Source organism: Mesocricetus auratus, unplaced genomic scaffold (genome assembly GCF_017639785.1).
Source record: "Mesocricetus auratus isolate SY011 unplaced genomic scaffold, BCM_Maur_2.0 Super-Scaffold_100006, whole genome shotgun sequence".
Lineage (NCBI taxonomy): Eukaryota > Metazoa > Chordata > Mammalia > Rodentia > Cricetidae > Mesocricetus > Mesocricetus auratus.
The window spans coordinates 41,500,811-41,519,094 of record NW_024429190.1 but is presented as its reverse complement, the minus strand read 5'-3'; the positions used below and the strand labels follow the sequence as shown (position 1 = coordinate 41,519,094).

At 37.0% G+C, this 18,284-nt stretch overlaps 1 protein-coding gene across 8 annotated transcripts in view; it reads left to right on the top strand.

The window, feature by feature from the left end:
* The window catches only part of Arap2 (ArfGAP with RhoGAP domain, ankyrin repeat and PH domain 2), a 163,565-nt gene that overhangs the window by 38,524 nt on the left and 106,757 nt on the right, over window positions 1-18,284 (top strand). For all 8 annotated transcript variants that reach the window (XM_005074391.4, XM_040747092.1, XM_040747090.1 and 5 more), the window contains one exon: window positions 11,741-11,810. In XM_005074391.4, the coding sequence (XP_005074448.1) occupies window positions 11,741-11,810 (70 nt within the window). The remainder of the gene's footprint in view (window positions 1-11,740; window positions 11,811-18,284) is intronic.

Sequence of the window (18,284 nt, the reverse complement as noted above, 5' to 3'; positions counted from 1 at the left end):
CTGACTCAACCTTTCTGCCACCTCATGACCTCCTCTCCCCTCCTCTTCTCCCCCTCTCTTTTTCCTGGCTCCCCCTGCCCCATGCTTCCAATCTGCTCAGGAGATCTAGTCTCATTCCACCTTCTCTGGGTTACCCTGCATATCTCTCTTATGGTACTTCCTGTTTCCCAGTCTCTCTGACAGTGGGTTTGTAGGCTGATACTCCCCTGATCCATGCCTAAAATCCATATATGAGTGGGTACATACCATGTTTGTCTTTTTGTGACTGGGTTACCTCACTCAGGATGGTTTCTTCTATTGCTGTCCTGCCAGCAAATTTCAGACATTTTCATATTTTGACTACACTGTTTTAGTTTTTATGTGTTGCTCAGAAAGTCAGAATGTTAAATACAGTTTTAAAATTAGATTAACATTTCAGATATTTAAGAATAAATTTCTTTCCCTTTCTCATTTTATAGTACGGAAAAATCTTTGGGGATAAATGACCTTTTCAATTAGAATTCCCAACTTTTAGACTTAAAAATATTTACTTGTACTGTTCTTTAAGAATTGTTACATTAGTTTGGGGTCAAATTTCTTATGTGTAAGGAGCTAATATGAGTTCTGATGGTGTGCTGTTTTTGTTTACTGTTCCCCTGTGACTTTTCTGCAAAGCTTTGGTTTAATCCAAAATAAGTTTAGAAAAAATATATGTTAGAAGAAAATCTGATGCATAGTAAGAGTAGATAGATATCATCTTTCTTTTTTATTTTTTATTTTTATTTTTATTTTTTTGGTTTTTAGGAGACAGGGTTTCTCTGTATTTTTTGGAGGCTGTCGGACCAGCCCGGACTTATCATCTTTCTTAAAAAGTAAAGCGGAACATAAGTTGAGTTTTGGTCAGATAATTACTAGCCATGAGACATGTGTCCTTTGAGAAGCAGACTTTGGATAGAATGCAATAATTTATGTCTCACTATTATTCATGTTATTCCTTTGTTTTATATTGTGATGACAAACTAGTTTCCTGTGTGTATTTTTCCCCCTTGGCAGTCTCCAGCATTATTGGTAAATGCATATTTAAATATCATAAGCAAGGGCCAATAGTCATGTATGTAAATCCATATAATAAAGCAGTGGAAAGAAAAATCAGCAAACTTACTTACAGGGCCAAATGGTCACTATTTTAAGCCCTATTTATATATGCTTTTAATTGCAATTCTGGAACTCAGTAGCTACAGCAGAAACACAGATATCACGAAGATATAATGCAGTAAGCGAGGCTGTATTCCAACAAAGTTTATTTCAAATTCAAATGGGGGGCACAGGTTTTCTTCAAAACCCTTAAAAGCATGAAGTGCAGAGATGGTTGGCTCATATCTCACCTAACCATCGTACTCTACCTCACTGTATTCCAGATAGACAAAAACAGAATAAAAACTGAAATAGCTAAGTAGGAAAGCTACTTCCTGTTTTACTGAAGAGAGAAGTACTAAAAAGCAGGATTCTTTGGGGGTTTCTCCTTTCTACCCCAAACGTTCTCTTGGAAAAGGGTCATGACCACACACACTCCTCTCTGTGTTCTTTCTTTAATGCCTTGTTTGTATGTAATATTACAAGAGGATTTCTTCCCTATTGACCTTGATCCCTTAATTTTCTTCTGCAGGGTTCATAAACTATAATCTCTTCATTTCACATTACCTCCTTAGCAAAAGCCATCTACATTACTTTTGGCTCACCACATTTGCTTCTCAGTAATTACCTAGCACCACATACATGGTTAGTATATGTCACTGAAATGTGTTCCTGAAATGTTTATTGTGGGACGTTTTCTCTTAATTTTTCTGGGACAGAAATATCTTAAATCAACAGGGATTTTTTAATACAAATCAGATGAATTCATTGCTGGGTTAGTATATGAAAGTGCAGGTGGCCTTCAAAGTAATGCGTGTACATTAGCAGGTCAGTGACCCCCCGGTCACTTCTGTGGCTGCCAGGAGGGAAAATGCTCTGAGGTGGGTGATGTGAGCAGATACTGCAGAGTGGAACAGAGCAAGGAGATAATGCCCCAGGACTGGTGGGGAGAAGCTGTCAGTGAAATTAAACTTCCAGTTAAATGGGGGAAAAAGCGGGAAATGTAAAACGATCAGTGGACAGATACCAAGGGAAGGTCAGAGCAAACACGGCTTGAGTTACACCGGGTGAGGCTTGTCTATGACTTCTTGGGAGTTCAGAGTTCATGGTGTTTGTGCCTTTGTCTGTGGATGATTTGTCAACCCATGTCCAGTCACCTGGCTCTTCGAGTAGAACAGTTCCCTGTCCTGATGCAGGGATGTGGCTGCCACAGAAGTCCTTGTGATTCAGCGGAAGGCGGCCCTGGGAATGCGGCTCATTTATTTTTCTGACCAAAATGCTAAGTAACGACTACTTGTTTGAACTGAAAGTTGGGTCAGAATCCTTGATTGCAATTATCTTTTTATACTGGTGAAATCGCTGTGCATTTTACAAATCACTTATTTCTTGTAAAGACTGTGACAAGAAAACAAAACACTTCATTTGAAGTCTGAGGGGGCAAATATTACTTTTAGTTTCCATTGAAGTAAAGTGACTGATTCAGTCAGTCTGGCTGCCAAAAAAAAAAAATACATAAGGCCACGGGAGCCAGACAGGTTACATTAGAACTTCCAAGACTCCTCTCTCTCAAAGATGTCATTCAAACCTGCCTAGAACTGGGCACCTGCATTTCCCACATGCTTGTGTAAGGCCAAGACCAAGGTCAGCTTCATAGCATCCTTAGAGCTGACTCTTAATTGGTAAACCTCAGCCTTCTGTCCCTTCAGAACACTTTTTTATTGCAGATGACCTTTGACCCCATTACTGGCAGAGACTCCTAGTCATTTTCTTTCCTTGGTATACTTAAGGTAAAGAAGTCATCTGTCTACATTGAACTTTGAGAACCCAGTCCCTTTGACTGCACTGAGAGCACCTTATTTAAGTCAGAAAGTTTTCTAAACAATCAAATACACAGGCATAAATGCTTGACTACTCTTCTTCCTCTACAGTTTATTCACAGGCCTTCTTCAACTTTTTCATGTATTTGTATCTTTAAGTAACTGAATTTTAAGTACTGAATTTTCTTGGCACTGAAAAATCGACTGGATTTTCTCGACCTCAAGACTTTGCACATGTTGATTTGTGCTGACTTGCTGAGTTACAACTATAGCCTAATTTTTCAGTTGACATACAGAGGCATGACAAATGAATTTAATGAAAATATTCTTTTTCCATACATGTGTACATACTGCAATGCTTCAGTCAGGTTAAAAATGCCTGCACTCTCAAATGTTACTCGGCAACTTTTCGGTAGTTTGACATTTGTTGTCTTCTCTGGTGTGTAAGTTAGTAGTACTGTGTTCTGATGGGCTTTAACTTTTTGCTATTACAAGTTATTTTGTGGCATGCCACTGAGAATGATGTTTTATTTTACCACCATCCTCTCCTCTAGCAATTGCTATCATTCTCTTACTATAGTACTCTAAGAATTGTATCTGTGATTTAGTTGAATATATATATATGTATATATATATATGCATCCATTGGATTGACTGAGACTAGAATTATAGACAGTTGTTAGCCTTCTTGTGGGTGCTGGGAAGTAAATGTGCGTACTTTGGAAGACCAAACAATGCACTCCATTGTTGGGCAATCAGTCTATCCACATTGTATATACTGGGGTTCTATAAGTATGACTCCAGGAAGTAATGGGAACTTCTGACATAGATTTTCATATCTTCTATCCCATAATACTAATATCTGAAAATTGTGGTTTCATAGGTCTGGGAGAGTACCAATTAGTGGTCTTTATTGCACAAACTTGAGGATGTAGTAAATATTGAAAACAAAAAGTTTGTAGTTCACAAACTTGAGGACCTGAGTTCAGTTCCTCACAAAAAAACTGTGGCAGCAGTGTGTGCCTATTACCCTAGGACATGGGAAAACAGACAGGAGGATTCATGAGGTCTTTTGGCCAGCCTAGTTGAATTAATAGTTCATGTTCAGCGAGAGACCCTGTTTAAATAATAAGATGAAATGAAACTGAGAAGACCCCCTGACATTGACACTGGTCTACACAGGTGCATGCATAAAATATGTGTACACACACACACACACACACACACACACACACACATATGTACATACACATACACCTTAGGTTTCATATGAAATTATGGCATTTGTGACAAAATGGATATACCTGGAAGGTTCTATCTGCAGTGAAATAGCCCAACATTACTTAGATGTGGAACCTAAAATCAGTCTCATTGAAGCTGAGTGTAGAATAGTGGTTACCAGAGGGAGAGTAGGAGAGGTAGGTTAAGGTTATTCAAGAAGTACAGAGTTATACTTAGATCTGAGAAAGGCTTGGTGTTCTATGCCTCAGCATTATGAATAAAATCAGCAATGATACAGTTCGAAGAGAGGAATTTTAGGTACTCATCATAAAATTATACATGTCTAAGAAGATAGATATGCTAATCACCTTGAGTTAGTCATAATGAAATATATACAGGAATGAAAATTTCCATTTTGTACTTATAAATATGTACAAATAATTATATACTGATAAAAATAAAGGTGAAAAAAAATAAAATTTGGCCTTTTACTTTGACTTCTAAAACTCTTGATTTCTTGAAATCTTTTGGTAAATATTTTTTTTGATCAGTATGATTTAAATATGAGAACTGGCAGCTGATTCTGAAGAGAAGTCTGTTTATTTTGCTATTGAAAATATCTGGTGAGATACTCTTAGAAACTACTGCTTGGAGTTGCTTAAATGTGCGGAAATGAACTGTGGATGAGTGCTGACATTTTATAGAAGTACTGGAGAATCATTTTGCATCTACTTCTGTTGAAATTACTTCATTGTTAATACTGAATCATTTAAAAGCTTCATGCTTTGGAGAGGAATTAGTGACAAATAGCAAAGCAAGATGAGTAATTAGGTAACTAAAATGTAGATGTCTAGACTGTAGTGTTCGAGACAGACTGAACCTGGATAGTGTCAGAACAGTGACTTAGAAAGGACAGTGCATTTATTTTAGGATTATTCAAAGAAGGCAATGACCTCAGCAGCATGTTGAGGATGCCTTTTTCCCTTTGATGTTATTTAGAATAAATGTGAAATATATTCTGAGCATAAATACCACGACTGATAAAAGGCATGAATTTGACAAGATGGCTTCAGGGTCATTCCTGTTGTATATCTTGAAAGCAGCAATTTGGTACCTTACCCTTTGTTAATGTTATTGTTTAGCATGATTATTAGGTGAAAACTCTTTTTCTTGAAGCTTAAAAATGTAATCTTTCAAAATAGAAACAAACCCAGGGTGGTGATTCATGCCTCTTGTCACAGACTTTGGGAGTGAGAGGCAGGTAGATCTTCATGAGTTTCAGGCCAGCCTCATCTACATAGTTAAGTCTATATAAACCACAGTTACATGGTGAGAGCATATTTCAAAATCAAAACACAAAACAACAAACAAAGCATAATAAAACAAAACCACCAACTCCACCACAACCAGCAACAACAAAAATCCCAAACCCTGCTGGTTCCTAAGGATGAATTTAAAGGAGAGTGCCTCTGTGCGAGTCCTTCATAAATAGAGATTTAATTGCATGTATTTACACTGTTTTGAAATAAAGCCTTCTTAGATATACATTTTGAGACAAAACCTGACAACAGGAGCTAAAGCTGGTTTTATGAAAGCAATTGGAACTTCAAAACACCTGCCTTACCAGAGCTCAAGGGAAGAGTTTATGGAAAACTGTTCAGTAATACTTCACAAGCCCTATAAATTATTCTGAAAAGACTTCTTAAAGAAATGTTTCCCTTCAGAACACTAAAAATAAAAGAAGCTAAAGCCCAGGCTAATATGCCTCCTATCTGTGTTACCTTTATTCCTGAAGGGACTCTGAAACAGTTTTCAAAATTGAACTTGTGTGTAAACCACGTGGAGGTCAAACGCTATTGCTTACTACTTAGTATTGGCATGGCTACTCTGTGTGGCTGTTAGATGTTCTAGAGACCGTTGTGGGTGGCTGTTAAGGAAGCAGTCTTCAGGAAGAATGTGTCTGTATTGACAGTGTGATGGGGAGGGATTACATAACTGACCTGTGACTCTTTGTCTAAGTCTGTAAGGTAAGGATAATATTATTTTCTCCTTCGGTTGTTTGGAGGATTAAACGTGTTAATGTTTGGAAGTGGTTTGGCACAGTGCCTGGAACAAAGCATTACTTGTGCTACTGACTGGAGCTTTAATATTTCTTCCCTGTAATGCATTAGTGTGTCTGAATTAACTTGTATTGCAATCACACCGGAACACTGGCTAGCATGTCATTACCTTTCATAATTTCTTTTTAATTGATTTTAGATTCAACTCAGTTGTTGAATGCATAGTTTTGCTTGTGTATGTGTGTGGTATGCATGTGTATATAGCATGTGTGTAGGTGTACATGCCTGTGTGCGGGACTTTATGTGGAAGCCAGGAATTGACATTGACAATCTTCCCTGATTATTCTCTGTCTTTTATAATATGGACAGATTTTTGCATGTAAACCCAGAGATGAGTGATTTGGCTATTCTGGCTATCTATCTTGCTCTGGAAATCCTCATGTGTCTCCTTCCCAAATGCAAGTATTACAGACAAGTTTCCACATCAATGTGCTATTTAGGCATTTAAGTAGGTGCCATAAATCTGACCCCCAGTATTCATGCATGAAAACCAGACATTTTATTCACAGAGCCATCTCTCTAGTTGCTGTTAAATGAAGTTCAAAAGACAGATATTATCACACAGAAAACCTTAAAGTAATTAAAATAAAAAAGATAAAAAACAGAGGGGTTGTGTCTTACTAGGCTGTTCTCCAACAGATAAATCTCCTGCCTCAGCCTCCTCAGTGCTATATTTACTTACCATGTGTTGTCATGCCCAGTCAAAATTAAATTAAATTAAAAACAAAGATTTGCTTGGAAATTTATTAGAAAAATACTACTCAAGAACTACCTTTTATTATTTAGTTGACATTCAGTTTTTAGGATTAATTAAATTCAACTTTATATTTGCTATAAGATAGCATAAAACTACTATATTTGTTTGTAATTCTCTTATTTTTCTTGTCTATATTATTATTAGAATTCAGTATTGACATTTACATGTAGAAAATAGCTCATTGGATATTGACACATTTAATCAACAACATAGATTATTCAGTGTTAATAGACATCTTATAAATATATCTTACACTGATTATTTTCATTTTAAATGAGAAAATTCAATAAATATGTCATATAAGAAGCCATATTTTATTTTTTCCTAGCTTTTAAAAAGTATAATTGGCTGGGCGGTGGTGTTGAGCACCTGTAATCCCAGCGCTCGGGAGGCAGAGGCAGGTGGATCTCTGTGAGGTTGAGGCTGGGCTGATCCGACAGCCTCCTAAACAATACAGAGAAACCCTGTCTCAAAAAACCAAAAAAAAGTATAATTGATAAACATGATACATAATATACATAATGGGATGATTTGGTACCTGTACACATTGTGAACCAGCCACCACAATGAGCATTAATTACATGATGCCGTCTCACACAGTTAAGACCTAGTCTTTTATCCAGTTTTGACTTGCCTGAGAGCTATTTCATCCAACTTTGTCTGAAAATGTATCATTAACTATAATCATCAATCTGTATGCTAGGTACCAAGAACTCATTCTTTCTTAAAATCACAAAATTGTCAATTTGTGTGTGGTAACTATAAAGTTGAATCCATGTAAGCAGAAAGTTCACTGGTGGTTATCACAGGCTGAAGACAGGAAGTATAGGGAGATTTTGGTTACAGAAAATATTTAATCCTAAACTGTACTTGTAGTTACTTCACACAAATGTCGAGGTTTTAGAACCACCTGTAGGTGCTCATATTTTTCCTTTAATTACAGGATAGTTTTTTTGTTACAGGATAGTTTTATAAATATTTCTTTTCATATAGTCAAACTGATCCTTAGTATTAAAAAAACCAAAAATATAAAAGTTAAGGAGTCGTGTTTATGAAGTAGTTTCTACTTATAAAATACAAATTTCAGTATACTTTGTCTTTTCAGTGCAGTACACATTTACTCAAGAAACATTTGATGAGTATATTTTGGGTACTAGGAAATCCAGTAATCATTGAATTTATATGGACAAATGGAAGCAAACTTATTTGTATGTAAGAATATCAAATATAACATGTGAATGAATGATGGAAACAAATACGCAATGTAAGTTTTTGTTGAGTGCTATTAGTAAACTGTAGAGTAGAAAAAGATGGGCTGGAGGACCCCTGTGGGCCCATATTGATATTTGGCTAGAATGGCATCTAAGCTAGGAACTTGAGGACAAGAGGAATGAGCCATGTGAGGAACCAGGTGGAAACTCTAAGCATTGAATATGTCTTACAGGAAGGTCAAGAGGCAAGGAAGGTTCTATGAATAGACAGAGGCAATATGACTCGGAACTTTCCCCAGTGTAAGTACCCAAAGACTTAACTGCATGACAGAAGTGGCATTTTTGGAGTAAGAGAGCAAAATGCCTCACTTCTTCTCTAGAAGGGTGTTCTTTGGGCTACATACCTTATGATTCCCATTCCATTCTTTACAGGCCAGGACTTAATGTTTACTCCGTATATTCTTAGAGATTTAGAAATCTTAAAAGAAGGAAAAAACTGATTTAAAATTGATGAGCACATGAAATAGTTACTACAGTTGAGAGTATCATAGTTGCGGGTAGACTCACATGTTAAGGCTGCTGTAAAATTAAAGTTTTCTTTCACTTTGCTCACTTAGTCTGCTGGGTACTGATCTATCAGTCTTCCTACAACAGCCCCGCCGCCTTCCACATTTTCTCTTGCATGATGCCCCTGCAACTCACATAGGCAGACAAGTCTGGTCTGCAGTGCAGTGGAGGTCAGCTGTGAATTCGGTCCTACATAGGACCCTAAATTAGGAAAGGTTTTGTAGGTCTTTTTGTTTGCTTGCTTTTTTTTTTTTTTTGCCTGTTTGTTTGTAACCCAAGGGCATTGTTCTTGAGCTTGAAGTATACAATGGCAACATATATAGTCAAATAAACAGTTGGGCACTCCTGGCTTTTGACAGAATTCTGTGAGAGCTTGTGAATTCAGACTGGGGAAGTAGCTTAGACTGTGAAGAGCTTGCCTGTAGACTCAATAGCACTCATGAGAAAAGTCAGAAATGGCCACTCACATCTGGAAGCCTAGATCTGGTTATGAAAACTTACAGATCCCAGGGGCTCCATAGCCCACTCTAGCTCATATGGCAAGATTCTGGCTCAAAGATCCTGTCTTAAAAAAAGAAAATGCAGTGAAGAGTAATAGAAGACATTTGAGCTTGACTTCTGGGTTTTATAGGAATGGGCACATGTATAAGTATGCACACATACATATTTGCACACACAGGTAAACATTCTGTAATCTCCACACATAAAAGGAAAGAATGAAAGCATATGGGCCCTAATAGTTGCAACTAAATGATCTGAGTTAAGGTGTATTATTATAGTTTCTGAGTCTTTCTCACTTGCTGCTTTTGCAGGCCGTGATTTAATTTTGAGTTTTCAGAAATTTAACTGTCCTTCTGTAACTGTTAATTTAAAGGAAGGTGATTGCATATGAGTAGGGTGTAGAGGTTTTCTTTTTCTGTCTTCCTTCTGTGTTGTAAAAGAACTGTGTTTAGTCATGTTACTTGTTCCTTCCTCCAGTGTGTGTGTGTGTGTGTGTGTGTGTGTGTGTGTGTGTGTGTGTGTGTATTTCCTTGGATGTTAGTGTTCATAGCTGATCATAAGTTGAGAATGAAACATTTTTGGACTTTGTGCCTGTAAAGCAGAGGTGAGGTTTGGGAGGTTGGCATTAAGGAGGTGAACATGTAGATAGAGAGATTGTACTAACTGCTGCAGGGAAAATACAGGCCAATTTGGGAGTAAAACTCTCTGCTCAGCTTTGTACTATCAGGGAAGGAATTTTTACACAGCTACCTTAGGGATAATTCTTAAGATTAGTAAGGGAAGGAAGAGGGAATGGAGAAGGGCTTTGAGGATTTTTCTTCCCACGATATTGATTATTTTTTTAAAATGGTAAATTCAGTGTTCATCTGAGCTCTGTATTATCTTTCAATGTAGGGCCGGCCGGTGGGGCTCCACACAGACCTCTTAAGTTTCCTAGTGTCTGTTGGGACTGTGAAGCAAGAATCTCATTTTCTTGCTTTGTAACAATGGGAGAGAGGAAGAAAACAGTGGGTGCAGAGAGTCTAGGTCATTCAAGGAGCAAGGGATATGTGTTTACTGACTGTTGCCTTTCCTTCCAACTGTTAGTGCTGGGAATCTGGGAACCCTGGGATTGTTGGAATGAAAAGCCAGATGACCAACTCTGCAGGACATTGCTATGAAAAGAGAAGAGCTAGGACAAGCCAAGAGAGTTTAGGAAGGAGCTGACAGATGAGGAAACCCGATGGAAAAAGACTAGTAGTCAGTGTAGTTGTATGTGGTTAAAGCCCTGGTGTTCTTATTAATCAATCAGTGTTTTTTTGTGAAATTGTTGTACGCACTGGTGAGCTTCAATTTTTTTTCCCGTTTGGTTATTAGGGCTGGTTGGCTATCCAGATGCATACATTTGTTAATGATTAATGTGAGAATCATTCTATATTTTACACAAGTAATAATCTTTGGCTGGGAAACAGTAAGAAGAACTCTCCCAGGGCCTGAAAGTTCTCTTTCTATCTTTAACTCTTCTGAAAGCCACAGGAAGTGATACCGAGTTTTTACACTTGTTTAAAAACTGCAGTGGAGGAGGCAGGGGAAATGCTTGATGCTGACCTGTTCCACTTTCTGAAATAGAAAGTTAGTTTTTGTATCTATTAAAAGCAGAGGATACCCTGATGGCATCAGCCCAGGCCAAACATGTATAGAGGAGAGGGTACTCAAATTCTATGGACTTGAGTGTGTGGGTGTGTAGGGTGAGGGTACAAAACCAAAACAGAAACCAAGTATGTGCACAAAAGCTTCTTGAGCCATCCCTCGTAAAGTCTCAGAATCTTCTTAAATGCCAAAATGGGATTATTTTATTTTGCCTTTATTTTTGTGTCAGAATTTTAAACCACATTTGCCTTTTATATGATCCTCTTTCAACTGTATCCCGTGTAAAGAGGTTGTAAATGACTCCCTAATTTAGCAGGGAGTTTGCATTGTGTTTACTTGAAATCAATAATTTATATGTATACATTCAATTAACAATGCCATATTAGCTTAGCAACATAGTATTCATTTGCCAAAGATAAAGGCAAAGTAATATGCACACACATACTTAATGAGGGATGAGAGCATTGTGTAATATGTTCAGTTAAGGGTTATCTTCTTGATGTAGCTTCAATAATGGATGGTACATGGGCCCATGTTTTGTTTAGCAGTGGCTCTCACAGCTGTGTTTGGTAGCAATATTGACATTATTTGTGACATACAAACTTTATATAACAAGAAAGTGTTATACACATTTTCCCTGTGTATCATGTTTAGAAGCTAGACCTGAGCATTGTTGTAGCCTCTCATTACCTCTTTTGTCTAACAGAGCAATGAAAATTATTCAGTATAATGACACTACAAGTACATTTAAAACCTTTGTTTACAGTACTGGAATGTAAAATAGCAGTTTTGTATATTTTACAGAAAACGCATGTTTCAGAAGAGATGGGTGAAATTTGATGGCCTTAGCATTTCTTACTACAACAATGAAAGAGTAAGTACATTTACAGTCTTCAAAGATGATTTTACATATACTAAGTAGACTTTAGGAAACTTTATAGTTTAGCATTTTAATGAATAGAAAATAGATTATCAATGTGAAAAAGAAGTGGAATATGACAAAATAATTCTTTTAACGTAGACATGAAAGATCAATTTTTTAGCTCGTGTATTTAATATTTATGGATCATCTCTAAACAATAAGAGATTGTGTGAGTGATGTAAAGGTGCATACAAGATTGCCTTCATCCAATAAAATGACAAGGGATGTAAACAAATCATATTACAAATATAAAATTAAGAAGCAAGGAGGATTTGTCTCATTCTCTGAGAGTGAGAAGTATTTTGATGAAACACTGCTCTGTTTGCTATGAGTTTGGAAGAAAAGAAGTTCATATGTGTAGAAATGTCAGAGAATAAGAATTATTTACAGAAAGAATATGAGAAAGCATTGGCTATTTCACAAAACAGGTAGTGATTTCTGGTTATTTTTTGTGAATGGGCTTTGTGAATGGGAGATGTTGGAGATGATGCTAACAGGGTGGTGAAGTTAGAGTTTACAGAAAATCTTATCAGTGAAAGTAGCAGGGGAATATTCCATGGGCAGTTGAGTCTTAATGCATGGGAGAGTTCTAGGAATGTCTTCTTGAACTTTGAGGATGTCCTTCTTCTAAGGAGATATAGAATTAAGTATGTGTGGGGATCATGTTATTATATCTGAAAATAGTAAAAATATTACTTGTTCATACATTTATATTCACAGATATGTAAAATGCATGTGTAGTTAAAAATAACAAATTCTGTATTTGGTACAGTTATATGGTACATGATCAACTCCCTGTATCCTAGCTTGTCTGTGTGTTTGTGCTGAAACAACTAAACATATCAGAAAAATGGAAACACATTCCATCTGTATTGAACATGTACATCCCTTTTTCTTATCATTCTCTAAATGATACAGTAAAGCAGTTGTTTACATAGAATTTCCCTATATAACGTACTATAAGTAATCAGGAGGTGATTAGGAATGCAGGAGGATGTATGGAGATTATATGCAGGCATTATACCCTTTTAGTTAATGACTTGAGCATTTGTGGGTCTTGATGTCTGAGGAGTTTATGGAATTAATCCCCCTCAGATCCTGAGGGACAGTGTGATCAGCTGTTAAACTTAGAAGTTATATGAGTAACCTCTGAATCTCCCTTTTGACTTTTGTTTGGTCATTTTCTCAGTGAAAAAGGTAAAATTGATAAATATACCATGTTCTAACTTACTGAAGTGAGACACTTTTCCTCCTAATTATATTTTATCCTTAAAATTTTAATATTAAGACATCATCATTTTTACTTATATACCAATCTAATATTGTTTTCTCATTAGATGTTTTTGCTGTATAACATTTTTGATATTTTTTGGCTTAAAGAGAAATGTCTCTTTACTGCTGTAAGGAAGAAGAGCATATATTCTTGCAGACAGACAAAAACCTGACTTCGACAAATACTTGCAGCCATGCTGAGAGCTGTAGAAGGCTTCAGGTTGTTTGGTTTCATTTCTACAGTGACCTATACAGAGTAATAAGTTGGCTTAAACAAACATCCACATGGTTAGCAAAGTGGTGGGAGGAAGGTTTTTCATCATTTGCTACACTAGCTATTTCTAGTTTGTTTATATATTTTACCATCTTGATGTTTCAGGTGTCCATGATATACACAGTAAATTCAGAGTTCCTAGTCCTGAAGACATCTTTTTTAGTAGTCATTGTTTTTTCTCTTTTATTATTATTTTTCTTATATAATATATGAATCAAGTTTGTTTGCCCCTTTCCCAGCTCTTCACAGATCATTCATATCTCCCACCCCACATAACTTTGTGTTCATTCTCTGTCTTTTGAAAATAACTTAAAATGAACCAAAAAAAAAAACAAGTAGCAAGACAAAAAAATAGACCAAAATGAAACAAAAACCCACAAAGAAAATGGTTTAGCTGTTAAAAATTAGATTCATAACCAAAATGACATCAGAGGAACTATTGTCAGTTTCATTCAATGTCTAGGTCTTCTCTTTTGTTTTACTGACCTACAGAAGAAATGTATTCAAGAGCAAGGAAGGCTTCATTGCCTGGTAGCTTTGTTGGCTGGGTTTCACTACTCCCATTTAAGAAGGAATTTCTATTTTGTTTCCAAGTGGACTGTATCATAACACCTGCAGTGGAGTGAGCCTGTTGTCACTTCAGATATTCGTGCCACAAAAATTATGATTAAATGTTTATAGTCATGTGATTTCCTAGATATCATTTAGCCAAGCATTATTCTTTAAAAATGTCCCAACTATATAACTTTCCAAACATTTCATACACTTGCATCCAGATGATTTTCATCCTACCAACAACCTTCTACCATTTGAGAGTTGTTTCTTAAAAGGAGGCAGTTTGTAACTTGGGGACCTCTGAAAAGACATGCACTTATGGATCCCAACTAGTGCTCTGGTTGGCTGTGCAATTTAGCAACTGTGTGGATAGCACATCGGAGCCCTTGAATACCTCGATGTGCCCCTAAGTGTGGTGGGCATCAGGAGGTGGTGTGCAGAGGTTTCCATTTTACTGTTCTTCCATGTTCCTTCCCAGTGTCTCCCAATGATACATCTATGAGGATCTCTGTATTTTGTTCCAGAAACAGTGTCTTCCACACAGCCTTCATATCTGATCCCCTGTTAGGAAATCTAACTCACCCTTATTCCCACTCATCTGTGGGAAGAATTGCCCTGTGGTTGTTTCATTGTCTGAAAATGGCAGATAAATGACAGATTTGACCTAGATATCTGTGTGGTACAACCTCAAGGGGTGCTTTAAAATTTCTTTAAGTAACATTTCACACTTTGGAAAACAGGCATTTTGAGCCTGCGATCCATTGAGGATTTTTTTCTTTTTGCTTTGTATTGTCTTTATATTGTTGCTACAAGAAAAAATATAAAGTCAGTCCTCCTGTGTTGAAAAAAGAAAGCCCTGCAAGTTTTGCCTTGAGATCTCATACTAGATTATAAATGAATCATTAGATAACCTCTGACTTCCTGAGGTGGAGGTGACACAGTATTTAGATTGAAAAGTATATTTTGATCACTTCTTTGCTTTCTACGTTTCCCTTCTAGAAGTCATCACCTGTTAAATATCAAGTCATTGCTATTTAGAGACATTTGTTTTTTTCCCTACGTCTTTAGTGCTGTTTATATTTTCTTCATTGACAAAAGGGTTGCAGGTAGCACAGAACAAACTGTTAATTATCTCATTAGGGAGTGTTTTTTCCTAAGCTGCTATAATTCTTAGTAAACCAAGTTTTGTAAAAGATCACCTAGGTAAAAATGTGTAAATGATTTTAAGTGTTTAAAAATTCCCACTGGCTGGAGTCAGCCATGACATATGCATAACAAAAACATCATAAACTTCCCATAAAGATACCCTGTTCCTTTCACCTCTTTAGGTTGCATGACAGTGAGAAGATATTCTCTCTCTCATTTCACAGTCTCTAGAGCACTTAATGCTCTAGATTTGACCTCATATTTCCATTTTAGGTTACTTATATTTCCAGTTTCCTCTGGTAAACTAATCAAGTTATGTATTTCTCTGTAACAGCCTCTATTAACATTTGGTTGCCTGCTTTGGGCAACTTGAGCACATTTCCCTGCCATAGATTCACTCTTTATATGTTCTTTCTTTTCTTCTGTTTGAACTTCTTTAGCTATTGTTATCCACTGAAACTATTGTTAGCCATTGAAACCTACATGAGGACCTGCAGATTGGCTCACCAGGTAAAGGCAATTGCTCCCAAGTCTGAGGACCTGAGTTCAATTCCTGGGACCCAGACAATAGAAGAATAGAATAAACAAACTCCAGCATGTTTTGCTCTGAACTGCATATACATGCCCACACACATACACATAAATAATAATTAAATAAATAATTTAAAATTTTAAACCATCTTAGTGTTGTCCTCCATAAATCTCTGCTTTATTTTTTCTAGCTTGATGACAGTTGACAAACAGGTTGAAAGGAGGGAGGCAAAGTAAAATAAGCCATTATGAATTAAGAAATTGTGTAGTAATATTTAGGTTCAGTAGAAGTGATTAAAAACAAATTTCAAAAATATTAAAAATGAGGACAAGCTCCAAAGCAATACAGAGAAACCCTGTCTCGAAAAGCCAAAAAAAGTTTTAAAAATTAGCAGAGTTTGATATAATTGTGTTTGATTGGAAACTGGATTCAGTCATTCCAAAGTATTCCTATAGCAATAACTGTAAGAAAGTTGGTAAGGGAAATAGATGGATTTCCTAACATCTGCATGAGAAAACATCATTAATCAGATTATCACATTTTATGACACCTTAGATCATTATCTAAATTCCAAAGTATAATTATTATAAAGCAGATGTACAAGTTGCTGTTAAATTGGAGTACTTGTGGTGATGACTGTCGGCACTCTGGAAGTGGTAGGACCGGCTAAAATGGAACTGATGGATGAGCCAGACTAAAGTCTCATGCAATAGCCTTTCAGAACCTCAGACAACTTACACTCTGAGGATTAAGAAAGATGACATGAGTAAAGTTCTAATGAGCTCACGCTGAATAAAATCATAAGGACAAGCTACACAGGGCAAAAACATGCTTTTCCATAGAAGCCCATAAAGGGCAATTTAAGCATTTAAATGAGTAACATCTACAAGCACTGATGAGCAATTGGAAGGGAACTCACTCCTACCCGCTACACCTGGCAGCAGTGTGAAAACACATGCCAAGAACAATTCTGTGTTTCAAAGAAACTGAGGTTATATGTCTCTTGTAGTTCCTTGGAGTGTTCTCATGAGCACTCAGAATTCTCATCAACTGGCTCCACACCTGGAGCATGTTCTCACAATGAGGATCAAGGTCCCAGAGAAGAGTCCCAGCAGAAAGGATTTGTTCAGTAGAGTATTCATGCAGAGCTATGAGGGATTAACTAGAAATGCCAAGACTATGAAGAGTTGAGGGATGGGGTGGGAGCATGTTGACTCTATAGGTGTAGGGAAAATTCATATTTTCGTTATGGGATGTTTCCATTTGGGTCAAGGAGTATTCAATGTTATTTCTGAGAGAAATACTATAAAAGTACTATTTTATTTTATTTTATTTTTTCCTTTATTTTATTGTATGTGTATGAGCATTTTGCTTGTATGCATATCAGTGTACCATGTGCATGCATTGCCCATGGAAGCCTAAAGAGGACTTTCAGTTCTCTGTAAACGGAGCTGTAGACAGTTAGGAGTCACCATTCAGATGCTAGGAATGCTAGGAATTGAACCAAGCTCCTCTAGAAGAATGGCCAGTGCTCTTAATCACTGAGCCATCTCTCCAAATCCTAGCAGAGTGATATCTCAGTGGACAAGTATGGAGTGACAATAATTTTTCAGCTGATGATGAATTAATTTTTAATGTTTGAGGAACCTAGACAAAATTAGACATAGTGCTGATGACTCAAAATATGGAGGTCTGACTGAGTGAAATGTATACCTGAGGATGGGAGAGAGGGAGAGAAGGAAAGAGGGAGGGCAGGACAAGTGAAAGAGAACAACTTTAGCTTCGTTCACACAAAGTTGGTAGCTCAAGTATGAGAAGGGATTTCTCTTCTTAAGGAAGAAAGAAACAAAGAAAACAAGGAGAAAAACTCAGTGTGAGTGCTTTTTCTCTGATATTGTTCCCTGTCTGAGGTTGTCCATTTCCTAAATTGCCTGCAAATGGAATGATCATTGTTGGATGTAGGAAAGGCAGCGTGTGCACGTGTGTGTGTGTGTGTGTGTGTGTGTGTGTGTGTGTGTGTATGTGTGTACTTAGAATGATATTAGAGTGTGAGTAGAATCTTGACAGACACATCAGTTAAGAGATGAGAAATTAGGACAGTGGAGGAGGATTGTTAATGGAAAGAAAGAAGATAGCAGGTAGATAAGGTGTGGGTGGACAAGCAGAGGGCACACCTGTTTCTCCTGAAGAGCCCAGTGTCGCTGACAGCTGTTTCTCATCGAAAGGGCAGAAGGCTATTGAAGGAGGATTGTTCCCTGCATTGAATGGCTTAGTATATACTCCTAAGCAGTTATTTTTAATATGAGTTTCTGCTCCTAAGGGGAGTTTCTATAGGGTGTTAATTTAGACTTTATGTTTACATAGCAAAATATTTGACATAAATGGGATGAGATTTATTTTGGGTTGTGGCTTTGAAGTACTTGGCTGCACTGATTCTGAGCTAATGCAGAGCAGCATGATGGAGGCACATATTGCAACACCTACTTTCATGGTGGCCAACAAGCAGTGATGAAGAAAGGCCTGAAGGCTAGATACAACCTTTAAAATATCCCAGTCTCACACATGTAGAGGGTCAAGGTAGGTCCCATGCAGTCTCCCTAGCTGTTGGTCCAGAGTCCATGTGTTACTACAAGCTGAGGTCAGTTGT